The sequence below is a fragment of the Venustampulla echinocandica genome (assembly GCF_003357145.1).
Source record: "Venustampulla echinocandica strain BP 5553 chromosome Unknown scaffold_0, whole genome shotgun sequence".
NCBI classification, from domain to species: domain Eukaryota; kingdom Fungi; phylum Ascomycota; class Leotiomycetes; order Helotiales; family Pleuroascaceae; genus Venustampulla; species Venustampulla echinocandica.
Genome location: NW_022474205.1, coordinates 6722770 through 6744637, shown reverse-complemented (window position 1 = coordinate 6744637; position 21868 = coordinate 6722770). Strand labels below are relative to the sequence as shown.

Below are 21868 nucleotides of genomic sequence, written 5' to 3'. Positions count from 1 at the left end.
CTAAATCACATACGATATACTCATGACTTCACACTCCATAGGTCATGTGTCCATCCGTTGGCCTTCATTTTCTTACTTCTTCCAGTGCTCCTCTTTGCTGAGGTAATGAGAAGCAAGGTTTTGCTTGCAGAGGCGAACCCTTCAGCTAGCTCTGGCATCCTGCCAGTTTTCTGGAATAGTGGCAATAAATCGGAATCTTCCTCGGCGATTGTGGCAGCTAGATCCATGCACTCCATGAGGAAATCTCGAGTCAATGCGCCACCTGCAAATTCCAGCGTGCTGATGTAGGCGAGAATGGTTTCAGGGAGGTATGCTTCTCGCAAAAGCAGGAATTCAGCCTCGGCATCTTCTGTAAGGAGAAACAAGTTAGTGAGGTCGTACATAATGCAAGTAGGAGGTGGCATACCATTGGGAAATGTGAGAAGCCAGCCATTCAAGAGAGGGGGTATTGAGCCGCGAGTGGACATAAGAGTCTTTCCAAGTTGAGACTTCATCTCTTTTTCCATTTTGGCATCCGGTTTCCTAGAGTAATGCGATTAGCGATGAGCGAAGTTGTGAATCCTTTTGTTTCGCTTACTCATTCAGGAGCTTCTCAAGACTGCTAATTGTTTCAATCATGTCTAACGCTTCAACCAAAGCTTCAAATTCTCTGAAATTCTTCGCCTCAGCAAGAAGGTGCTTCTTCAAAAGTCTTTTGCGTTCCGCTGAACCATCTAGGACCTCGGTCATATCTTCATCGCCTTCGTTCTCTAGCCCATTAAAGTCGACGCTTTCACCGAGTATTGCGCGCGTTTTGTTGAGCGCAATATCTGAGCTGCAGACCCTCGAAGCCAACATACGAGCAGCGCTAAGATGCATGTGTTCTATCAACGTTAGCTTTTAATAAGGATTGATTGGAGTGTCACTGACTGAAGAACCGTAAGTATAGCATAGTGCCGATAATAAAAGTCTCGCTCCAGAGGCCGTCTACGAGTAAATACCACTCGAGGCTCCTGATAAGTAGCATATCAACCCTTTCGATTTCGCCATCATCATCTCCAAAGAAGTCTGCTTTGACCTTACGCCCTGGGCGGTTGGTATTTGGCACGTTGTCGAGGAGTTTGAAGTTTCCAGAAGCGGGGTAGCCATCTACGGTATCAGGATAATCGTGAAACAGATACCTCGATTGCATCCTGACAAACTCTTGCACATCGAGACCAAGTTCCCGCATGAGTCTGATCTGTGTAATTCGCTGCTCATTGTCTGTGATATCGATGAGGTTTCTACTGAGAATAGCGTACCTCCTAGGGCCAGTGAGTTGAGAGCAATATAAGGGTATTAGCTCCTCCTTGCCAGCAAGTCGTAAGAAGCTGATATAGGAGACAATGACGTTCTCCACGGCTGTCTGGGTCCAGACACCGCCAAGATCCACTCCCAAACTCATATACACTAATAGAACGTGTGTGAGGACCCTCAGACTGTCATGGTCATCCAGAGTAACATATCTTTCAAGATCTGTGGGTTGGTTCTTTTCGGCTGGAATAAGATTTGACGGGCTCTCAGCATTGGCAAATTTAGAGAGTGCTAGGCCTTGCTGATATATGAAATTTTGGAATTGGTCTGCGACCAAAACACCTTGAAGCATCTTCATCGGCTGCAATGTTTCTTTCCTTGTGCGAGGGTCATTTTCAAGTGTTCCAACAAGTCTCATTCCGGCAGTTTTGGGGTCGCCATGGAATTGAACTGCGTCAAACACTCCGAAATTCGCAAGGCTGGTGGGAACGGAGATCTGGGGATAGATCTTCTGCAGATATGAGTCGAATTGTGTTCGTAATAAAGCGTTGTAGTGGGCGAAAACGAAATCATCCCATGTTCTACAGACGGGTTCAACGCTCGATATGTCTCCACTGAGAATTCCATAAACTGCACGCTCGTATTCATCCCCGCCTCCGTTATGGGCCAGAGAGAAGCACATTCGTCTCCACAGAAACCAAGATGCAGGATCCGCGGGCTCCGTATCTTCCGGGTCGGGAAGACCAGACATGCTCACAGCTCTCCAGGTTTCGGTGCGCTCCATGCACCACTCTCTGATCTCGTCTGGCCGTTTTCCGCGGCGCAGCATTTCGTAACAACCCAGACAAATAGCTCTCTCAAAATATTGGTCCTGCACCTGCAGTATCCGACTCTGCCTTGTCGGGGCATCAGGGTCAAGCTGAGTTACTAATGCTTCCGTCTTCGAAGAGTTCATGTGTATTTTCCTCACATCCGGCGACGCCGGGTCAAGAGGCTTCGACAAGTCGCTTACCCGCTTCGTATTTTTGATAGCCGCCTTGGTGTGAAGCCACCCATGGGCTATAATATCTCCACGTTCGGCATTCTGCTGAAGATCTTGCACAAGCACATCGATGTCTTCGCCGGATCCCTCCGCTGTGTCCTTAAGCCATTGAAGTACAGTATTGCGCTCGCGAGCAAGGTCATCAGTCTTGAAAAAGCCTTCCCAGATATCTTGTGCCGAGGAATACGGGTTGAGCGATACAGCCTCCTCATTTTTGGCATCTGAACCTGATGGAGGGTGACGAAGGTGCACAAGCCGCCGTAATAAATCCCAGGTATGAGCTTCCTGTTCCCAGCGCTCTAGATCCTCCAAGGTCGTGTGCAGTTCTGGAAAGGCACCGGACTCTGCTACGTCGTCGTCCTCGGGCTCAAACTCGTCAGCATCCTGTGTGATCTTGAAGCCTCGCATTTTCGTCCTCCATCGCAAGCCATCCTTCTTCCTGCGCTCGGTATGATGCTGCTCCCATAAACGATCAAGCGTCTCTGCTGCGATGCCATGATATAATTCGATCAGCTCCAGAGTCATTTCGAACTTCTCATCTGGCGCACTAGTCCTTAGAGGATTATACCCGTCAAGCACTTCAGCAAACTTCTCAACCTCACGCCCAACTCGATTTGCAGCCTCGCGAAGGGGATGAAGGATATCCTCGTGGTCTTCCGGGCCCTCCAATTGCAGTTGTCTCCCGTACCCTGATCACGTCCGATTAGCCCGAATCCAAACTAAGGTCGCCGTAAAAGGGGGAAACGAAATACCCTCGTCGTCTCCTTCGTCCGACATCATGTCTGCATCCTCCTCGTATGATGAAGCTGGCTCAGCGGAAAGCTCTCGCTCTGATGGCGCCTTTAACTCCTTCAATTACGTGTTAGTAGGGTGTCAACGATGGTAGAGATGGGCTTTCAAGACATACTGGTACAAATTGCCAGCTGGCATCACGATGGTTCTAAAAGGCGAATAGTTAGCACCTACGTTGATGTTGATGTGAGCGCCTTACCTCAAACGATCCTGGAGGCTGAAGCGTCTCTAGTTGACGGGATAGATCCCCAGCACTGCTCCGTGTAATGGGCGCCATAGCTACAGGCGCTGCTATTTGGCGTCAGTGCCGTTTTGCGCCCCTCGTAGATTGCTGTGTATTGGTCGCAAATCCTTGAGCTTGGTGGTGAAGCTGTAAATAAACGCAGGCAGGTTAAGGTACGGAGTCAGGAGCGCGGAATACTCGCACCGCGTCGGTGAGCTTTAGCGAGGGTTGTTAGCGCGCTTTGGAGGCATAAAATCTCGCAGCTTCTTTGAAAATCTCCTTTTCTCGATACAATGTCTAAACGGCCATCTACTTAGAGTCTCGGAATAAGCCCATCATTGCCTATTCAGATCCTTAGGATCTCTTTGCGCGCTCATGATCGCCTAGAGAAATACCGACTCTTCCTGTTCACGTTCCCTGACCTCTTGGGTTGACGGCGGGCAGTAAACTTGGAGGGTTACAATTCATATTTCCAAGGAGAAACTGCAAATCTATCTCATCATCTTTATAGATCTTGGGCCTCACGCTTGCCAGGCTCGATTATATACATTTAATCCTCCGTTGTTTCAGACCTGGTGAAGGTCTACTTTCTTTTGGTCGAGGCCTCCGCCCTCTGCTTCATTTTCAATCTCAGAAGACTGGCTTGTGGACAGCATACCGATTGCGCGTCATCCCCATGCTGTTTGTAGAACGAATTGCAGCATTCGTACAGAGCATCAATCTGTCTCTGGCATTTGGCCTCGTCGTAGGAGTTCTTCACTATGCAGCCTGAGGAACGGGGTTGTTAGCTTGACGGGGCAGAGGACGGTATTCAGAAGCCTAACTTTGAATTGCACACTGGAGGATCAGTTAGCACTCGTAGTGATAGAAATAGAAAAAAATTACCGCAAAGTGAACATACCGCTTGAGTGTGACATGGAGGATCCGGAGCCGTTTCAGCCTACCAGAATATCGATCAGCTACAATAGTCCTGGGGAAACGGTTGCCTTGAGGGGTGAATTCAAATACCATTTTCACAAATTTGAACGGTACCTCACGGGAAGATGCGTGATCTTGAAGGCTATTTACATCTCCAGGCTGTAGTAGTGCAGCAAGAGGAAGTTTGCTTTGTCGTTGGGGAAAGTCAACTAATAAGGCACAGGTACCAAGTGATATTTAATTGCCACCCAGAGTCTTGGGTGGTCACAGATATTCCTCCCCCATTGCTCCTGTGCTTTTGCAGCCTTCCAGAACCCTCGCTTTACGCTAGCGCCATATCTCATCCTCCAACCCCACCATCAACCACTCTCCAAAACATCACACTTCAACCCACATCTCACCCTGAGCTCAAGCGCCGATCGACGCGTCCCTCGTTACACTGTAGCGACTTATACCTTGGTAAGCTGGAACATAACCACCTGCAAATTGCCAGAACGCCCACTGACGCGTGCGATAGCCTAGGTTGATAAAGCCTCGTTTGTCACTTTCTCACACTACCACCCAATATGTCTGCCGACGAGAACGGAAGCCCTGGTGCCCAAGAGAAGCCCGAGGGTGGCCAGAGCGAGCATCTTAACATCAAGGTCACCGACAATAATAACGAGGTCTTCTTCAAGATCAAGCGTACCACCGCCCTGAAGAAGTTGATGGATGCCTTCTGCGAGAGACAAGGCAAGGCACCTACATCTGTTCGCTTCCTCTTCGATGGAAGTCGCGTTCAGCCCACAGATAGCCCGGATACGGTAAGGATTCCATCTCCTTTTGTGGTTCATGCCAACTGGCCCATACTGGCTGGCGCTCTTGCGCTTCAATCCAGATCAGAAGCTGATGTTATTCTTTGCAATAGTTGGACATGCAAGACGGAGACACCCTGGAGGTTCATCAAGAGCAGATTGGTGGCGCGATGTGAACGGATCTCCGGCTACGAAATGCGAAAACATGGTGTTCGATAAGATTTAGAACCGCGGATGGCTGGGGACGATTGAGACTTCATGATTGCATATGGGGATATGGGACGGTTTGTTTGCGGCGGATTTGATTAGTTTGGTAAAGGCGTGCAGGGCGTCATTCATAGCACGATTTTGCCTCCAGGAAGGAACTAAGGATGGGGAGAGCATTTCTTGTATTCAAGAGCCTAGTCTACCTCTCACAATCATGCGATCTCCAGGGGGCCTCATGGATAACGCATGCTGCCCTGTGGCGATATCTCGGCCCACTCTGTCGGCGTGAAAGTTTTAGCCCGCAAAAAACATTACCAGTTTTGGGATTAATCCGGTGACGTCCAATGTACTTGTAAGTATTCATATATAAGGGCCGATTGTAATTCTCAAACTTCCTTCTAGGCAGCCAGAACAGCTATCGCCAGCTGGGGTCACTGATCGGGGGGAGGTTGTGGTAGGTACTGCATCACTAACGGCTGCCCAATCGAGTAATTTAGCCATAGAGATCCCCGCACTGGCTGGCTGCTCCGCTATTTGTATTTTGGCGTGTGTTCACATGTACCGTAACGACACGCAATACACATGCCCCTAGGATCTGTACACCTTCCAATAATTCCCTGGTGGAACCTGCCACGGCGTCAATCCCATGTAAATCACTGATATATATACATATAAGCGCCGGCGAAATTGCGAGTTCTGTGTTTGAGCGAGTTCTGAGAGCAAGAAAAGCAACTACCTACCTACCTAGTACTAGTAGGTACATGCATTTTAGCATTGCGCTCGACAAGAGGCATGGCTGACCGGGTTTCTAGGAACAACAACATGGCAGAATCCAGAGGTATGTACACCTACGGTTTCCAAAGCAAGCAATCATACTGACTTCCAAAAGCACTCGAGTCCACGCTCACCAAATTATCAATAAATCCCCAAGCCACAAGAGCACCAGGATCATCAGGCACGAAGAAGAAAGCAGTGGCAGAATCTTGGGAAGATGAAGACTTCGAATCCGACTCTGGAGACGAAACAGACCGACCATTGTCACCCCAGAAATCTGCAGACTACCCCTCCGCTCCGCCTCCCACACCTAGCTCCCCGACACATTTCATGAACGCCGAAACCTTTGCCAACCCATACGGATATGACATGAACGGCTCGAGTGATGTGAAGAGTGAGCGGAGTACGAGACCAGAGAAAACCGATGCTGTTGCGAAGAGGATGATTGCTGGGGCGCTGGGGGTCAAGGCTCCGAAGAAGACAGAGGAGCAGAGGGCCTATGAGCGGGCTGTCAAGGAGAAGGAGATCAAGAGAAGGAAAGAGGAAAAGGAGGCTGCGGTTAGGGCGAAGGAGGATGCTGAGAAGGCCAAGGCTGCTGTTTGGGACGACTAGGATGGAAAACCTTTGTATAAACGGCGACGGCATAATATGGGCTATCAGGAGTTATGTGTATATAGCATGGCATCGGATCTGGGCGTTGGAGGATTGGTATGTCCATACATGATGGAGATCGCGCCCTTATTTATGGACTGAGACGATGATGGAGGGAGCTTGGTCGTGTTTCGATTTTCCGTTGTGTCCGATATTGGGAATATTTCCATACTTGACTTAGATCTAGGACCACAAAAGCTGTGCGAGCAGTATTCTCTATTGACCACTTGCAAGATATTTACCTTCAGATATATAAGTATCTTAGATCTAGAGTCTTATAACCTTTGATTACCAAATAGCACCCGGGTATCGTTAACCGTGGTGGGTGGACGAAGAAACCCCAACATCCACCGCTAAACTCCGAGAATCCTCAAACCCGGACCGAGCCATGAAACGAAATTATGGGGAAGCTTAAATGAAAAGATAGGCGTGTTTACTGATCTAAACCTATCCGAACAACATAGCTACTGACACCCATCCTCCTCCTGAAGCCGTTTTCCCCCGGACAGCCCGAGTGTCATATAGCCGTTATGGCACATCCGACACCGCCCCACCAGAATCCCCCACCAGTTTCCCAGTGGCCAAACACACAAGCTGGACTCCTGCCGACCTCGTCCGGACGAGAACCACAGTACGAAATGCCCAGACCGAGTTATTAGACACATAAGGGCTATCTTCCCGGCCCCTGTGATTTATCATCTGATCAGACTGGTTCAGACATCTCCGCCATCGGTGTATATACTAACTCTTCGGCTTTCTGCTCTTGAAACTTTTCGTTATATCCCTTGGATTGTTGCTACATTTTGTACTTCTCACGAATTCTTAGATCGCTCATGATTATATGTGCATTGATAAGGCAGTTGTAGATGCATTTGGCAACGAACGACAAAAATGATGTCTCCGCGCCATGTATTACTGCGGACCCGACCCCGGAGCATTGGGAGACAGGCATTCTTCAGCACGTCGCTGGGACGACGGTCATATGAGGATACGATTTCGAATCTAAAGATTGGGAAGGATACGAGGGTTATTTTTCAGGGATTTACTGGTATTTCTATCTTATTTTATTTTCTGCCGACTTTTGTGACTGATGCGTATGTTTAGGGAGACAGGTGAGTTTTTAGCTGCTTTTAGGTGCTTTCAACGTGGAGGTTTGTGTTGATGATGAGGCGTAGGCTACTGCAAATGCGAGGGAGTCTATAGAATGGGGCACCAATATAGTGGGCGGTGTTACGCCGGGAAAGAATGGGGAGCATCTTGGATTGCCTGTCTTGCCTACTGTTCGAGAGGTAAGAAATATCTTCACGTGCTTTTCAGACCCCCCCTGCTGAATATTATCGGTTTCTAGGCAATGGAGAAACTGAAGCCAGATGCAACTGGGATTTATGTTGCGGCTCACCAAGCCACTGCGGCCATTGAAGAAGCTATCGAGGCAGAAGTTCCTCTTATCGTCGCGGTCGCAGAGCATATTCCAATTCATGACATCCTTAGAGTAAGTCCTGATTCCAAGGAATTATATTTTCGATGCTAATACAGACAGATACATTCGATGCTAAAATCACAATCAAAGTCACGATTGATCGGCGCTAATGCTCCAGGTATTATATCTGCCATTGGAAAATGCAGAATTGGATTTCAACCACTTCCGTGCTTCTCGCCAGGACGCGTTGGTATTGTTGCTAAATCTGGGACTCTTAGCTACGAAGGCAAGCATTTATTCCCGATGCCTATTCATTTATTAATAGCCAAGCAGCCGTGGCCTCTACAACAAGGGCTGGACTCGGGCAAAGCTTATGTATAGCCGTGGGAGGTGACGTTATCCCTGGCACAAACTTTGTTGATGCCTTGAATATTTTTGAGCACGACAATGACACGGAGGGCATCGTGTTAATCGGGGAGATTGGTGGAGAGGCAGAAATGGATGCTGCTGATTGGATTGCCGACTATCGGCGACGCTCGCCCAACCCTAAGTAAGCATCATTTTCAGTCTTGTGTCTGAAGAATTTGAATACTGATATCAACCCTATAGACCAATCGCAGCTATTATTGGGGGAATTCACGCTGCTCCTGGCCGCGTTATGGGTCACGCGGGAGCGTTCACTCTGCCAGGAGAGCCCGATGCATTGACCAAGATCAAGCGCCTTGAAGAAGCAGGTGCCACTATTGTTAATCACCCAGAGAAGTTCGGAGATGCCATGAAGATCTTACTTGGAAGGTCTGGGCGGGCCAGCAGTGGTTTCGCTACCACAGGAGCCTCGCAACGGAGAAGCATGCATACTATGAGAAGAACAAGACCCGCATTAAGAGCTCCAACCTCACATCTAGCAAATATTACGCAGAAGCGTAACCTTCACATCAGGGAGGAATTTGCTCTTGATCTTCTTCGGGAAAATGGCATTGATGCCGCCAAAACAGGAGGGGAAGGCCGAAAACGCATGCTTGCTGTAGCTGTAGACCGGGCGAATCGATCACCATGCATCATTGCCTCACCAATGACTGATCCAGAGAACCTAGAAGTCGAAGCAAAGAAATTCCCATTCGATTACAGGAAAGGCTTGGAGGGCAGCCATATCGGAGCAATTGCCGAGCACCTACAGCTGAAAAATGGAGCGCTGAATGCTTTGCCCAAATTACTCGACACTTTGGTGGACATGTACATCAAGAAAGAGGCTTTCTTGCTCGAAACGGTCTTCGTTGAACAACTGGGTGGGCTGAAGGTTATAGGCGCAAATTTTGGCTTCGACGATGCCGCATTTCGGAGTTCCAAACGCCAAGCGGACATCCATGCGCTTCGGCGCTTGGAAGATGAAGATCCTCAAGAAATTGAGGCAGAAAGAGATGGAATCGTCTATATAAAGCTCGCCGGGGATGGAAATATCGGCACTCTTGTCAACGGTGCAGGACTTGCCATGAATACGGTGGATGCATTGGCGGATGCTGGCGGCAAAGCTGCCAATTTCTTGGATACTGGGGGCAAGGCAACGAGCGAGACAGTGAAGAAGAGTTTTCAACTTATCTTACAAGACTCGCGAGTCAAGGTGATTTTTGTAAACATCTTCGGAGGCCTGACGCTCGGCGACATGATTGCAAATGGCATTCTGATGGCTTTCAAAGAACTTGATATGCGGTTGCCGGTGGTGGTTAGAATTCGCGGGACGAACGAAAAGGAGGGACAGAAGATTGTGAGTGATGTCTATCCTGTTCCTGCTGATATGGTAGCTAACAATGGGACTAGATTGCTGAATCTGGGCTGCCGCTGTTTGCCTTCGACGACTTCGAGGAGGCTGCGGCGAAGGTACTGGAGTTGGCGAATAAGGGGTGAGGGAAGGTGCCGCCCCTTTTTGCTTCGTATATACATATGCACCAGTGGTTTTCTTGTTTTATATTTGCATGAGATGAACACCTGTTTCCCATAAGCCAAATCCTTAGCATAAAGTAGATTAGACGAGACAGAGCATAGACTGATACATGTATAATCATGCCATGCCATGCCGTTATACTTGGTGTACCTCGATGCTGCTACGTAGCTGTGACACAAGCAAGGTCCGTGGCAAGGATGCGATGCGATTTGTAAAGTTGTAGGTGCCTAGCAGGAGGGAGAGTCTGAGAGTTACTGTTGTACAGTATGTATGTCACGGGAGGTGGAGTTCTGGTGGAGGCGACCTTGGGCTTGAGGGCAAGTGAGATTTGCGGATGGGCCATCTTCGGGCTTGGGGACGGCTGTGAAGGAGGTTAGCCTTAATAACACGGCAGTCAAAGCACGCGTTCCACGTGCCAAGGCGCATCAGCAGCCTCCTGCCACGCCCGCCAGCAACCAGCGCTAAATAAGCTTCGCCCAGCCCATCCACAAAGCTTCGAGCCGACGTCACTCGCACCTCCGTTCTTCTCAAGTTCTCTGATATATGCCTGTACTGTACCACTGGGACGTGTCGCCTATCCATAATTATCCATCGACATCTCAACATTGTCGTTTGCTGTTTGCAGAGTATTATGGCTGTGGTGGACGAGACCGCCTCAATCGATCCGCCTGGAGGACCCAAACCATGCAGTTTGCAGAGCCCATCCACACTTCTCTCGCGCGACGGGGCAGCATTCCAGGTACACGGGTGGCGCTGGAGCCGTCGCCATTGGCCTTGGAGTCCAACTGGGCCTGGGATCGCCAGCAACTTCCTTGCTGCACTGGACCCTACTCCCGGCTTGGGACTTGGGACTTGGCCTGTACGCAGCAGCCAGACGGTACTTCGTACACTACCCTTCGCTGCCCGTCGTTTGGCTGTCTCACGGCTTCAAGTTGTCGCCGCTGACGCAGTCCCAGTCCCCGTCCCCCTACTCGAGTAATGCCAGGTTCTCCCTGCCCAGCCTTGCCTTGCCCTCAATCTCAATTCAGAGTTTTCGGAGCCCCGACACCCACCAAAACAATGGCATTCGCCTATGGATCGGATTGGCTAGAGCGCGCGTCGATCGCCCCGATCCCTCGGCCATTTGCGTAGTCGTCGAAAGCTCAACTCGCTGCCCTTTAAGTCGTCTTAGATTGGGCTGAACTGCGCCGCCGCCGCATCTTGCGTGCTTGCCCCCCACAATTTCGATACGGAGCGTAAGTGCTTTTCGCCCATCTCCATGTTTTTATTGGGTACCTGCTACAGACGGCGTGCCCGGAGGCATCCTAGGCCTTCGCAGCTAGTGCAGAATGGGGGCTCATTCCTACTGGAAAAGATACAGGGTAAGATGTTATTTAGTCCAACAACTCTCCTTATCATATCCTGCTTCTGCCCCGTTATTTATCTCTTCTATTTCACCTGGCCCGTTTTCAACAAGCTGCGTGTCGCAACCATAGCCGTCGAACCAACCAACATCCATCTTAATTCAACCCTTGTGGTCGAATAGCAACAGTTCGCCCTGCTCCCTACGAGTCGAGCGAGAATCATCCTCCCAGCGCCTCTTCGCAATCGAGCCTCTTGGTGCAATTTGATGCAGCCTGCTAATCCTCTCGCCTCCCACCCTGTCCACGTCTCGCCCATTGTCCATTTCCCGTCTCGAAAATGGCGTTAGAAGGAAGGCGTCTACCGACTGACTATGAAAACTCAAGTAAAGACGCTCTTCCCGACTCAAAATTGGAAGAGCGCAATCCCAGTGATGAAGCCTTGGACACCGAGAATGGCACAAGAAGCAGGTTCGGGTTCGGGAACAGCGATAAGCATCCCGGTGGTAGAATTGCTCCCGTCCTGTCTCATCTGAGAGGATACGACTTTGGCAGCGACACCGACAGCACAGATATCCTAGGGAAGCAAATTGAATTGGAGGCCGGCAATGACATTCAGTACCGAACTTGCAGTTGGCCCAAGGCAAGTGGAATTTCTTTGCGACGTAGGCAATGTATGCCTAATGCACTTTTAATTTATCGACTGGCAAATATCATGGAGAAAAGCCACCCTAGAATTTAAGAATTTAAGGGCATGCGCTAACTGGGTTTCATCAGACTGCCGCCTTGCTCTTCTCCGAATATATCTGTTTGGCTATTATGTCATTTCCATACAGCTATTCGGTTTTGGGCCTTGTTCCCGGTTTGATCTTGACAGTGGTCATAGCTGGACTTGTCTTGTACACGTCGCTCGTCGTTTGGTACGTTCTCTGATCTGTAATTTTAGCGCACTGCTAACCCCTTTCAAGGGAGTTCTGTTTGAGGCATCCAGAAGTACGAGATGTGTGTGACATCGGCCAAATGCTCTTTTGGGGTAAAACCTGGGCATGGTATGCCACTGCAGTCATGTTCGTCTTGAACAATACCTTCATTCAGGTATGTTCTGTTTGACTCTGTCTTATTTCCATTACTGATAATAGAAGGCCCTGCACGTGCTTGTCACGGCGAAGTACCTTAACACCATCACGAGTCACAGTCAATGCACTATCGTGTTCGCAGTTATCGGCACAGTAATTTGCTTCTTCTTCTCACTCCCCAGGACTTTCTCAGCCCTGGCCAAGCTAGCAACTTTCTCTGCATTCTTCACCTTCCTCTCGGTCTTGCTTGCAGCGATTTTCGCGGCGATCGAGGCGCACCCGGCTGGATACAATCCTGACCCAAATTATGTTAATCCGAAAACGGGACTTCCTGGCGGGGAGCCGATTGTCACCGCGCTTCCTGTCAAGGGTACGACATTTGTTGCAGGGATGAACGCTTTCTTGAATATCAGCTATACGTTTATCGGTCAAATTACTCTCCCCAGCTTCATTGCTGAAATGCGCAACCCAAAGGATTTCCCCAAGGCTTTGTGGGCAGTAACCATCGCCGAGGTCTTCATCTTCGGCATCGTGGGTGCTGTTGTGTACGCATACACTGGCAACCAATACAACACAGCACCGGCCTTCGGCTCTTTGGGCAATGATATTTACAAGAAAGTATCATTCTCCTTCATGATTCCGACTTTGATTTTCCTCGGCGTTCTCTACGCATCAGTCTCAGCGAGGTTCATCTTCTTCAGAATTTTTGAAGGGACAAGACATAAGTCTAGCCACACTGTTGCTGGTTGGTCTGCATGGGCAGGCATTTTGGCTGCTACTTGGGTGTAAGATAACAATCTGACACCCTAACATATTTGGTGCTAACTTTTCACAGTCTGGCCTTCATCATTGCAGAAGTTATCCCTTTTTTCTCCGATTTGTTGTCATTGATGTCGTCACTCTTCGATTCCTTCTTCGGTTTCATCTTCTGGGGTCTTGCTTATATTCGTATGAGAAGAGTGGACGGGGGCGTGACTTGGTTAAAGGAACAGTCGCTATATGGATACTCGATGTTGGCGCTTAATATCGTCATCATCCTGATAGGCCTCTTCTTTCTAGGTGCTGGCACTTATACTAGTGTGCAGAGCATCATTACCGACACTGAGGGGTCTGTTGGGGGTGTCTTCACGTGTGCCGATAATGGTCTTTGATCTATGTCCATATTGGGGTAGATGTTTTAGCTGGAAGGCCTAGGTATAAACGGCCTAGGTATAAACTTTAAATATTGAAATCGGTGGGCGAATCGCCTACTTCGGGAATTTGGCGCATTGGTAATTACGGACTACCCAGGGAGTATTTAACATCTGCCGAAGAGCAAGAGAAAATGTGGAAATTTTTGAATGTTGGAAAGGAAGGGGAAGAAAAGATCCTAAGGGCAATAAGCATATGAAGTCGGGGCTTGTTAGGTGTTTCTATTACATGGAGAAAGCGTTGAATAACGACTTACTTTCTGCTGAGAATTGGATAGCCATGCAAAATACCCATCTACTATACTATAGCCGCTTCTGCTACTCTTAGCTCTTATACTCACTAATTAGTGATAGTGCTACGTATCTACCCATTTGCTGTTAGTACCCATGTGAGTAAGTCAGTAACTTAATAAATCTACACTCACTGAGTGACTTGTCGACGCCCTTTCTGGCGGCAGGCCGGACTACAGGGGAAAGTCAAAGGCAACAGCGGGATGACGTATGATTACTAATTCCAGGGAGAACAGAACCACCCCCTCTCTAGGCCCCGCCTATGGGCTCAGATTATTGATACGACCTCTTTGCTTAGTAGCTTAGCTTCGAGGTTACGCGTACACAAATGAATCATATTGTGTACCCGACATGTAGTAAGATTAATAATCCCAAGCAATTGCCGAAACGGACATTATATAAATTGATTTCCTCGTACCATTATTGATCATTGAGCTTCAGCCAGCGTTGAGAACTCATAGCCACCCAAGCTTCATATAAGACCATTTCTATACTCAGATCTAATAAGCAACTGCCTATCCATCTCCCATTTTACTACCTAAGGTAGGTACATACACATACACGAGAAAATGGCAAACAGCACCCCCAACCCAGCAATCGAAAAGTACGGATGGACCGCCGTACCCCGCGATATAGAAACGCTCCTCCAGCAGCAATCGTCGGCCTCTGGCGTCGCACCAGATATTTCCGCATCCTCCATCACTCTGCCTGAATCGGCGGTTGCGAAGGCGGTGTTGCAATATGCGCAGCAGGAGTTGGCTATTGAGACGTTCAATCATAGCATGAGGGTGTTTTACTATGGTATGACTATTTTTTTGCTTCTTGGGGCTCTTGTAATATAAATATATGGAAGCTGGCTAACCCACATATAAACAAACAGGCAAAGCAATACTCGCGCATGCCTTCCCCTCTTGGTCCACTGCCTCATTCGACGAGACGTATTTCCTGACATGTCTCCTCCATGACATTGGCACAACGGACAAGAACATATCTGCAACCCTCATGTCATTTGGTATGTTCCCTCCCCGTAACATCAATCTTCAGCACTAACCCTTCCCACCTCAGAATTCTACGGCGGCGCCATCGCCCACTCCGTCCTAACCAGCCTCTCTGCACCCCTCCCTCAAGCAGAAAACGTAACCGAAGCCATAATTCGACACCAGGACCTAGGTTCCACCGGAACCATCACGCGTATCGGCGCACTCGCCCAACTCGCTACCATATTCGATAACATCGGTGGCCAAGCCCAGCTCGTGAGTAAAGGAACGATTGAGAGTGTTGTGGCCGCATATCCGAGGAAGGGGTGGAGTGCTTGTTTTGCGAAGACCCTTAGGAAGGAGATTAGTCTGAAGCCTTGGGCGCATTCTACGCACCTTGGGGGGAAGGATTTTCCGGAAGGGGTGGAGGGTAATAAGTTGATGGAACCTTATGATAAGTGAGACGCTATGAAGTAGGTTTTTGGCGAGAGAAGGGCTGGGACCTGGGTTTAGGAGGTCGACAGGTTGGTTGATATGGAAGATGGAAGCAGAACAAGTAATATAATGGATAATGACAATTTACCTTAACTGGACTACATACGTATATGTATTAGAGCTAAAACATTTACATAACTCCCGCAATAAACCCTCAAACCCGGCCAAAATGCTAGCAAACTTAGGAGAGTAGTCAAATGATTGGCATTATATCGTGATCTCTGAGTCTCGTTGCAGTCAAGGAACGCTAGGCATAAAAGGACGAAAAGCAAAAGTGCTGGCAGATGCGTAAGGCCGTGTGTCATAAATCCTGCCTATATCAGGCCTTCAATTTCACCTCCAAACACCGGATACACAAAACATGGGTCTCGTCGCCAACTTCCTTGGGATAGAAACAGCCATCGTCAAATCCATTCTTGCACTCATGGCAGCGGAAGCATTCATCATGCCATTCACCACCCAATGCCTGAACATATTGACCGATAACAGGCTTCTTACATTTCTTGCATTTGGGAGCTCGCCTCTCTGTACGCTTTGTTTGGCAGCCCAAGCACCAGGCATATCCATCCTTCTCAATGTGGGTTTGGCCAGCCTCGAAAGGGTCCCCGCATTCGGCGCAGAAGAAATGCCCATAGTGCCAGTGCTCGCCAAGCGCGATGGTATGCTCTCCAATGATGGCTGTCTTGCAGTGCTTGCACTTGGGAGCATAATTATCATGCCAGTCAAGATGACAGTAAAAGCGGAGCCTCTCATCTCCATCTTCTCCTATTGTTTGTCCCTCTATCTCAGGAATGTTCTCCCCGCGGGCTCGGCGCTGGATTCTGTCAATCCGCTCAGCCCGTTTGGCTTGCGGTTCGAATCGAATCTCTAGAGATTCGAGGCCGGTCCCACAGGTGAAGCAAATAAAGCACTCCGGGTGGAAATGTTCTGGTTTCCCGTGAAGAGCCACAACCCGTCCTTCGATAGGTAATGTGCATTGGTGACAGGTCGCCGTCGCTCTCTTACCAGCAGGGGCTGGGGACCAATGTCCTCTGGAAGCCGATGCTATTGCATGGCCGTTTGGCCGAGACCGACCGGCAGCAGTTTTCGGATCAGGCAGGGGTCGTTGACCATTAGACGTAGGTGTGTTAGATTGGACATTGATTATCGGGATGCCGGGTGCTGAAACTGAAATTGAAGGTGCATCTGGAAGATTAATGGTGGGGACAGATGGTTTTGAATCTGGTAGATTGATTGTGGGAATAGATGGTTGAGGATTTGGTAAATTTATGCTTGGGATAGTGGGCTTTGAGTCGGGTGTATTGATTATTGGGATCGACGGCCGAGAATCTGGGAGGTTTATGGTCGGCACAGTGGTGGCCGGGGCCCTCTTTATTTGGATTGAGGGTGTATTAGGAACGCGAACGGCTGGGATAGGGGTTGCGACATCCGTCGAATCTGAGCGAGTAGGTATGCTTTGCCTTTCAGCGGCTCGACGGTCGAAAGGTGATCTTCTTCGCACTTCTGGCTTCACATCAGCCTCTGCCGGCTTCCAATTGACATCAAAGCTTACAATCGGACGGCCTGGCTTGTCACTGACAGCCGTAGGCGTCGGCAGCCTGGGGCTGCGGTCTTTCAAGCGCATACTAGTTGCTTGTCGAATATCATCGCTTCGGATTTCAAGGCCGTCTTTGAGATTAACTTCTGAGATAGGATGGTCAGTTTGGGCTGGCTTCGGCGCTTCCATCACGGGATGGGAATTGGCGGTATAGAGTGGATTTCTGGATTGAGTAGGTGGATTGCGATAAATCTCGGTTCTGTGGAGATGCTTGGTTGGTTCCGGCGGAGTGCTGTTTGAACGTAGTCCGGCATCTTGCACAAATTGTACACGGCTTAGGGGATTGCGAGGCTTGATACGCAGAGGGGCTGGTATTTCTGCATCTTCTTGGCTGCGTCCCCGAGGTGTACTTTCCTCCGGCTCTTCCCATATCTGCGAGCCTGTGAAGGTACTGCTAACTTCTCCACTGATATTCCTCTTTGCGCTGCTTCTTCTGCGGGAACTGCTTCGGAACCTGCCTGAGATGCTTCCATAAGGCTTTTTGCTTCTGTTTGGAACAGTTGTATCTCTTGAAGAATCTAGCGAGTGTCGAACGCTAATGTCAGGGGTAATTGTTCGATCGTATTGGTACCCGTCAGAGGAACCACTCGAGACCCGGCTTCGTGATGAGAGAATCTCCCCACTACCGCTCGAGCTACCAGAAACAGAACGTGGAGCGATGTCTCTGGCCAAACCCGTAGCGATAAACGTGCCACTGTGACGCCCGACACTGGCTGTTCTGGCATGGGCATAGCTATTTTTCCTAAGATGATCGTTGTATCGATAAGGAGCATCTGGCTTAACGGCGTCAGGGGTTTGATGTTGGTAAACCAACTCTGATGCCTCAGCTTGTGCTGCCGCGTGAATTCGAGATTCCTCCTCTTCTTGCTTCTTGAGATCCATGTCCTCCATCGCTTCGCGTAAGGAGACGGCCTCCTCCTTCTCCATCCATCTAAGACCTCGTTCAATATATGTAGCACTTGGAACGACCTCGGAAGGCTTCAAGGGCGCAATTGGTTCTGGGACTGGAGGTTGCACGAGTTGCCGGCCAGATCTTGAAGTTATGGACGAATAGTTTGAAAGCGAAGACTGTCTGCGGTTGTGGGACATGGCACTTGCGGAACGGGGGAACTCGGCCTTCGGGGTGTCAGGATTGTCATTTGCTGGCGGGGCCATTGGAGTTGTAGAAGGTGCCCGCTCTGTCTCGCGGCGGCTGCTGCCAGGCAAAGGTCTTGCGCCATTTGGTCGCGATACACGGTTGTTTCTCAAGTCGGAGAGGTAGTTGGCTAATCATAGTCAGTAGCCATTCATTCATAGAGTATTAAACTATGGAACTGTGTCTTGGTTTTGGGCCGGATAGTAGTCCTAGCAACCGTGTGGAAAGGAATGCCACATAACATACCAAATTGCTCATTTGACATGGACACTGGCCCGGGAGGTGTCACTTTGCGCGTCCTATCTTTGGACCTGCCTCGGAGCAGCATGCTTATGGATTTGTATACACTTTAGCTCTTATGTTGTAGGTTGGGGGCTCTGGTGCTGGATGTGATGATGGTGGTTACGGGAATGGACTAGTAGACTGTGGGTCTGTTTGGTGTTTTGGGGCGGCAACAATTCGAGTTACAGAAAGTGAAATGAATTGGGAGAGCCGAATAGATGTTTATCATCAAATGGACGTAGTTATATAGAAATGATAATAACTTTCGATATGTAAACAGAGCAACGAGAGGTGAGTCAGTATCGCGATGTGCTGTTGTGCGTTTGTAGTCTGGGCCGGCGAAAAAGAAATCAATAAACCCACTTGGTTGGCTAAGCAACCGGCACTTACACACGGGTTTCGCACTGGAAACCGACTGCTCACACCCCGGACCCTTTGCCACGTAATCTTCCCTGTCCGTATATATTAAAGCCATAGTATGGCTTAGAACTAAGTTAGAAACGGGTCCTCAGTAGGTTATTTTAACGGCGTTTGTCCATTTTCCGCTTCTTCCCTACAGTCTCGGATCGGTGCTTAACACGTGATGATATATCATGTGCCACCACAACCTAAGGCAAGCGGATATCTATTCCCCGATCCGGTCCCCAGCTTTCGCGTAGTTCCGCTCAGCCTCGGCCAAAACCCCGCGGACCGTCGCGTATTTTGGATCTTGTAGCCGTCGGCTTCGGACAGAGGCCGCAGCTCACATATCAAATTTAATATATCTCCGTTCTTTTCTTCCCATCTTCCCATCTTCATCACTCCAGACCGCTTCTATTTCCTTGCGTTTGCTTTGTTTCTACTCTGAAACGATGTTCCCCTTGTCCGCTACCAATGATGCTAGGATCCTTCCAGGCCCAGATTCCTTTCTATTGTAATTCTTATTTCCGAGGAGTCTTGGTATTTAACAAGCCCCGGCAAAGCGGGTACACGGCAAGTGACTAGCTAAAGCAGGTCGACAGCTGTTGCACCTCGCGGGGTAAGCAAAGCTTGAGCATCGAGGCCAAGGCGGTCTTGAGCAAACAAAACGATGCGTCTTACTCAATACCAAACTACTTGATGCACATTTCCATCATTCCGTTTGTCACTCGTGCTGCCCTATTCCGCGCTGCTAAAGCTGCTATTGCTGCCAATGGCACAGCTAGCTCTTTCTCTATATTATTGCAGCCCTCTGCGCGCCCCTGATCTTGGGCATCCAGACTCTTGACTCTCTTAGCAAGCTCACCATATCGCAAGCAGCACTCTGATCGCCACCAATTATGAAGGTACCAAAACTGGGCAAGCCTGATCGACAGGGCCCCGGAACAGAGCGAACGATGTCGACCGAGTCTAAGACAGGCCACAACCATGATCCAGAACCGAGACAGGAGGACGTAACCAACGCGGCAGACGTGGACGTCCCGCCAGACGGAGGTTATGGTTGGGTTTGTGTTGCAGCGGTGGCTATTATAAACGGCCACACATGGGGCGTCAACAGTGTAAGTCATCTCCAGGCGCTCATTCCATGGCCGTTTCTCGGGAACCCTAGCTGATAATTACCAGTCATATGGCGTATTTCTTTCCCATTATTTGGAGGATAGTATGTTCCCCGGCGCAACTCCCCTCGACTATGCTTTCGTAGGCGGTCTCTCCATCTCAATGGCATTGATTCTCGCCCCGGTGGCAACAATATGTGTAAGGAAGTATGGGACAAGACCAACCTTATCCATTGGGATACTTCTTCAAACGGCGGGATTGCTCGGCGCCTCGTGGGCAACCCAGACATGGCATTTGTTTCTGTCTCAAGGCGTAGGCTTTGGCTTGGGTATGGGATTCCTCTTTGTAGCGAGTGTCGGTATTGTTCCCCAGTGGTTCTCCAAGCACCAGTCATTCGCAAACAGTATTGCGGCGGCTGGGAGTGGAATCGGAGGGCTGATGTATTCTTTGGCTACTGGTGCTATGATCAAATCTATTGGCTTGGATTGGGCCTTCCGAGTTCTCGCGATCGTCACGTTCGTCGTCAATACTATCTGTACAATTATCGTCCGAGATGTAAGTTATCCCCGTCTCTTCTGTCTACTTTCACGGCCTTTCCTTTTCACAACCAGGGAATACTGCATATATGTAACATTTTCCTAGTTGGAAATTTCTTCGATCTATTCTCTGATGGGCTTGCTAGCCATAATTGAGAATGAATACTTCAACCAGTCACGTGATTACTAACTTCATCTAGCGCAACAAAGCTGTGGGCTCAATACACATTGCTTTTGATGTGCGACTGTTTAAACGCGTAGAGTTCCTATTGCTGCTTGGCTGGGGCTTCTTCAGCATGCTTGGCTATATAGTGCTTCTCTTTTCGTTGCCTAATTATGCTAGAAGTGTTGGTCTTTCTGCGAAGCAGGGCTCGGTCGTTGGAGCTGTGCTGAACCTTGGGCAAGGTGATTAATTGCTTCCAATCCGGGTGAAACATTCGATTTGGCGCTAACTATATGCTTAGGACTTGGACGCCCATTTGTTGGATACTTTAGTGATGCATTTGGTCGCATTAATATGGCCGGTTCATGTACATTCCTCGCGGGATTGTTCTGCCTTGTCATTGTAAGTGCCAGTCTTCCACGCTCGCTCCTTCCCCGCTCTCCCTCTACCTCCACTTTCCTTGCCTGGGGTCCAAACTAGGGCGATAAAGCGCCACTGCACCCCTCCGGAGTATTACTTGTGATCCTCATCCAAGTCCCACTTAGAACAAAGAAGCTAACTACAACAGTGGATCTTCGCTAAAAGCTATGGAGTATTGGTCTTCTTCGCGCTGCTGGTCGGTACAGTATCAGGAACGTAAGTCAACGACAACCTCCTTCGACTTATCAAGATTACTCCGCTCACTCAACTAGATTCTGGGCAACCATCGGGCCCGTCGGCGCCGAGGTGGTAGGAATACGACTCCTCCCCTCTGCTCTCTCAATAATGTGGCTCGCCCTAGCCTTGCCCTGCACATTTTCCGAGCCCATCGCGCTGGAACTGCGCACCACTACCGGCAGTATCTACCTGCATGCCCAGATATTTACCGGGTTTATGTACATTGGTGCTGCGGTATGTGCTTGGTTCTTACGAGCCTGGAAGGTTCGTGAGCTTGAGGGGCTGGCGGCCAATAAAGAGGCCAGGGAGCGGGAGATTAGGGATGATGATGCAGTACCGAGAGATGGAGGAGATGGGCTTGAAAGACACGTTAGTAGAGTGAGCACGCTGCAGGCTGCGAAGGGGCTGTGGTCGTGGCAGCGTGTCTAATCCTAGGCGGGATACGAGGCATGCGCATGCGAAACTTGGACGACGGCTCTGACTCAGAAACGACGCTCAGCCTAGCACACACGCGGCCTCGACAGGTTTGCTGCCAGCTACCAAGATCTCTTCACGGGGCATTCCCACATCGCAGTGCCCGCT

The 21868-nt window shown here is 49.4% G+C and overlaps 8 protein-coding genes across 8 annotated transcripts; 6 read left to right on the top strand and 2 right to left on the bottom strand.

Moving 5' to 3' along the window:
• Positions 1-20: 20 nt before the first annotated feature.
• Positions 21-3383, bottom strand: BP5553_02100 (Uncharacterized protein; the record flags this gene model as incomplete). Its single annotated transcript, XM_032010723.1, has 6 exons — positions 21-522; positions 578-863; positions 910-3003; positions 3067-3163; positions 3222-3254; positions 3306-3383. 6 exons carry the CDS (start codon positions 3381-3383, stop codon positions 21-23), a joined length of 3090 nt encoding a protein of 1029 aa, XP_031874777.1.
• A 1430-nt stretch (positions 3384-4813) lies between these two features.
• Positions 4814-5260, top strand: BP5553_02099 (uncharacterized protein; the record flags this gene model as incomplete). Its single annotated transcript, XM_032010722.1, has 1 exon — positions 4814-5260. One exon carries the CDS (start codon positions 4814-4816, stop codon positions 5258-5260), a length of 447 nt encoding a protein of 148 aa, XP_031874776.1.
• Positions 5261-6070: 810 nt separating this feature from the next.
• BP5553_02098 (Uncharacterized protein) lies at positions 6071-6634 on the top strand (the record flags this gene model as incomplete). The annotated part of the gene is made up of 2 exons (XM_032010721.1): positions 6071-6086; positions 6138-6634. 2 exons carry the CDS (start codon positions 6071-6073, stop codon positions 6632-6634), a joined length of 513 nt encoding a protein of 170 aa, XP_031874775.1.
• Positions 6635-7564: 930 nt separating this feature from the next.
• BP5553_02097 (putative succinyl-CoA synthetase subunit alpha) lies at positions 7565-9995 on the top strand (the record flags this gene model as incomplete). Its single annotated transcript, XM_032010720.1, has 7 exons — positions 7565-7721; positions 7778-7785; positions 7849-7962; positions 8022-8165; positions 8372-8643; positions 8703-9855; positions 9909-9995. 7 exons carry the CDS (start codon positions 7565-7567, stop codon positions 9993-9995), a joined length of 1935 nt encoding a protein of 644 aa, XP_031874774.1.
• A 1717-nt stretch (positions 9996-11712) lies between these two features.
• Positions 11713-13599, top strand: BP5553_02096 (Uncharacterized protein; the record flags this gene model as incomplete). The annotated part of the gene is made up of 5 exons (XM_032010719.1): positions 11713-12046; positions 12124-12292; positions 12341-12467; positions 12515-13233; positions 13284-13599. 5 exons carry the CDS (start codon positions 11713-11715, stop codon positions 13597-13599), a joined length of 1665 nt encoding a protein of 554 aa, XP_031874773.1.
• Positions 13600-14498: 899 nt separating this feature from the next.
• BP5553_02095 (Cyanamide hydratase) lies at positions 14499-15368 on the top strand (the record flags this gene model as incomplete). Its single annotated transcript, XM_032010718.1, has 3 exons — positions 14499-14730; positions 14810-14941; positions 14995-15368. The coding sequence occupies 3 exons, from the start codon at positions 14499-14501 to the stop codon at positions 15366-15368; spliced, it is 738 nt and encodes a 245-aa protein (XP_031874772.1).
• Positions 15369-15720: 352 nt separating this feature from the next.
• Positions 15721-18398, bottom strand: BP5553_02094 (uncharacterized protein; the record flags this gene model as incomplete). The annotated part of the gene is made up of 2 exons (XM_032010717.1): positions 15721-18263; positions 18380-18398. The coding sequence occupies 2 exons, from the start codon at positions 18396-18398 to the stop codon at positions 15721-15723; spliced, it is 2562 nt and encodes an 853-aa protein (XP_031874771.1).
• Positions 18399-19713: 1315 nt separating this feature from the next.
• Positions 19714-21715, top strand: BP5553_02093 (uncharacterized protein; the record flags this gene model as incomplete). The annotated part of the gene is made up of 6 exons (XM_032010716.1): positions 19714-19932; positions 19997-20485; positions 20667-20871; positions 20931-21031; positions 21198-21265; positions 21322-21715. The coding sequence occupies 6 exons, from the start codon at positions 19714-19716 to the stop codon at positions 21713-21715; spliced, it is 1476 nt and encodes a 491-aa protein (XP_031874770.1).
• Between the last annotated feature and the right edge of the window lie 153 nt (positions 21716-21868).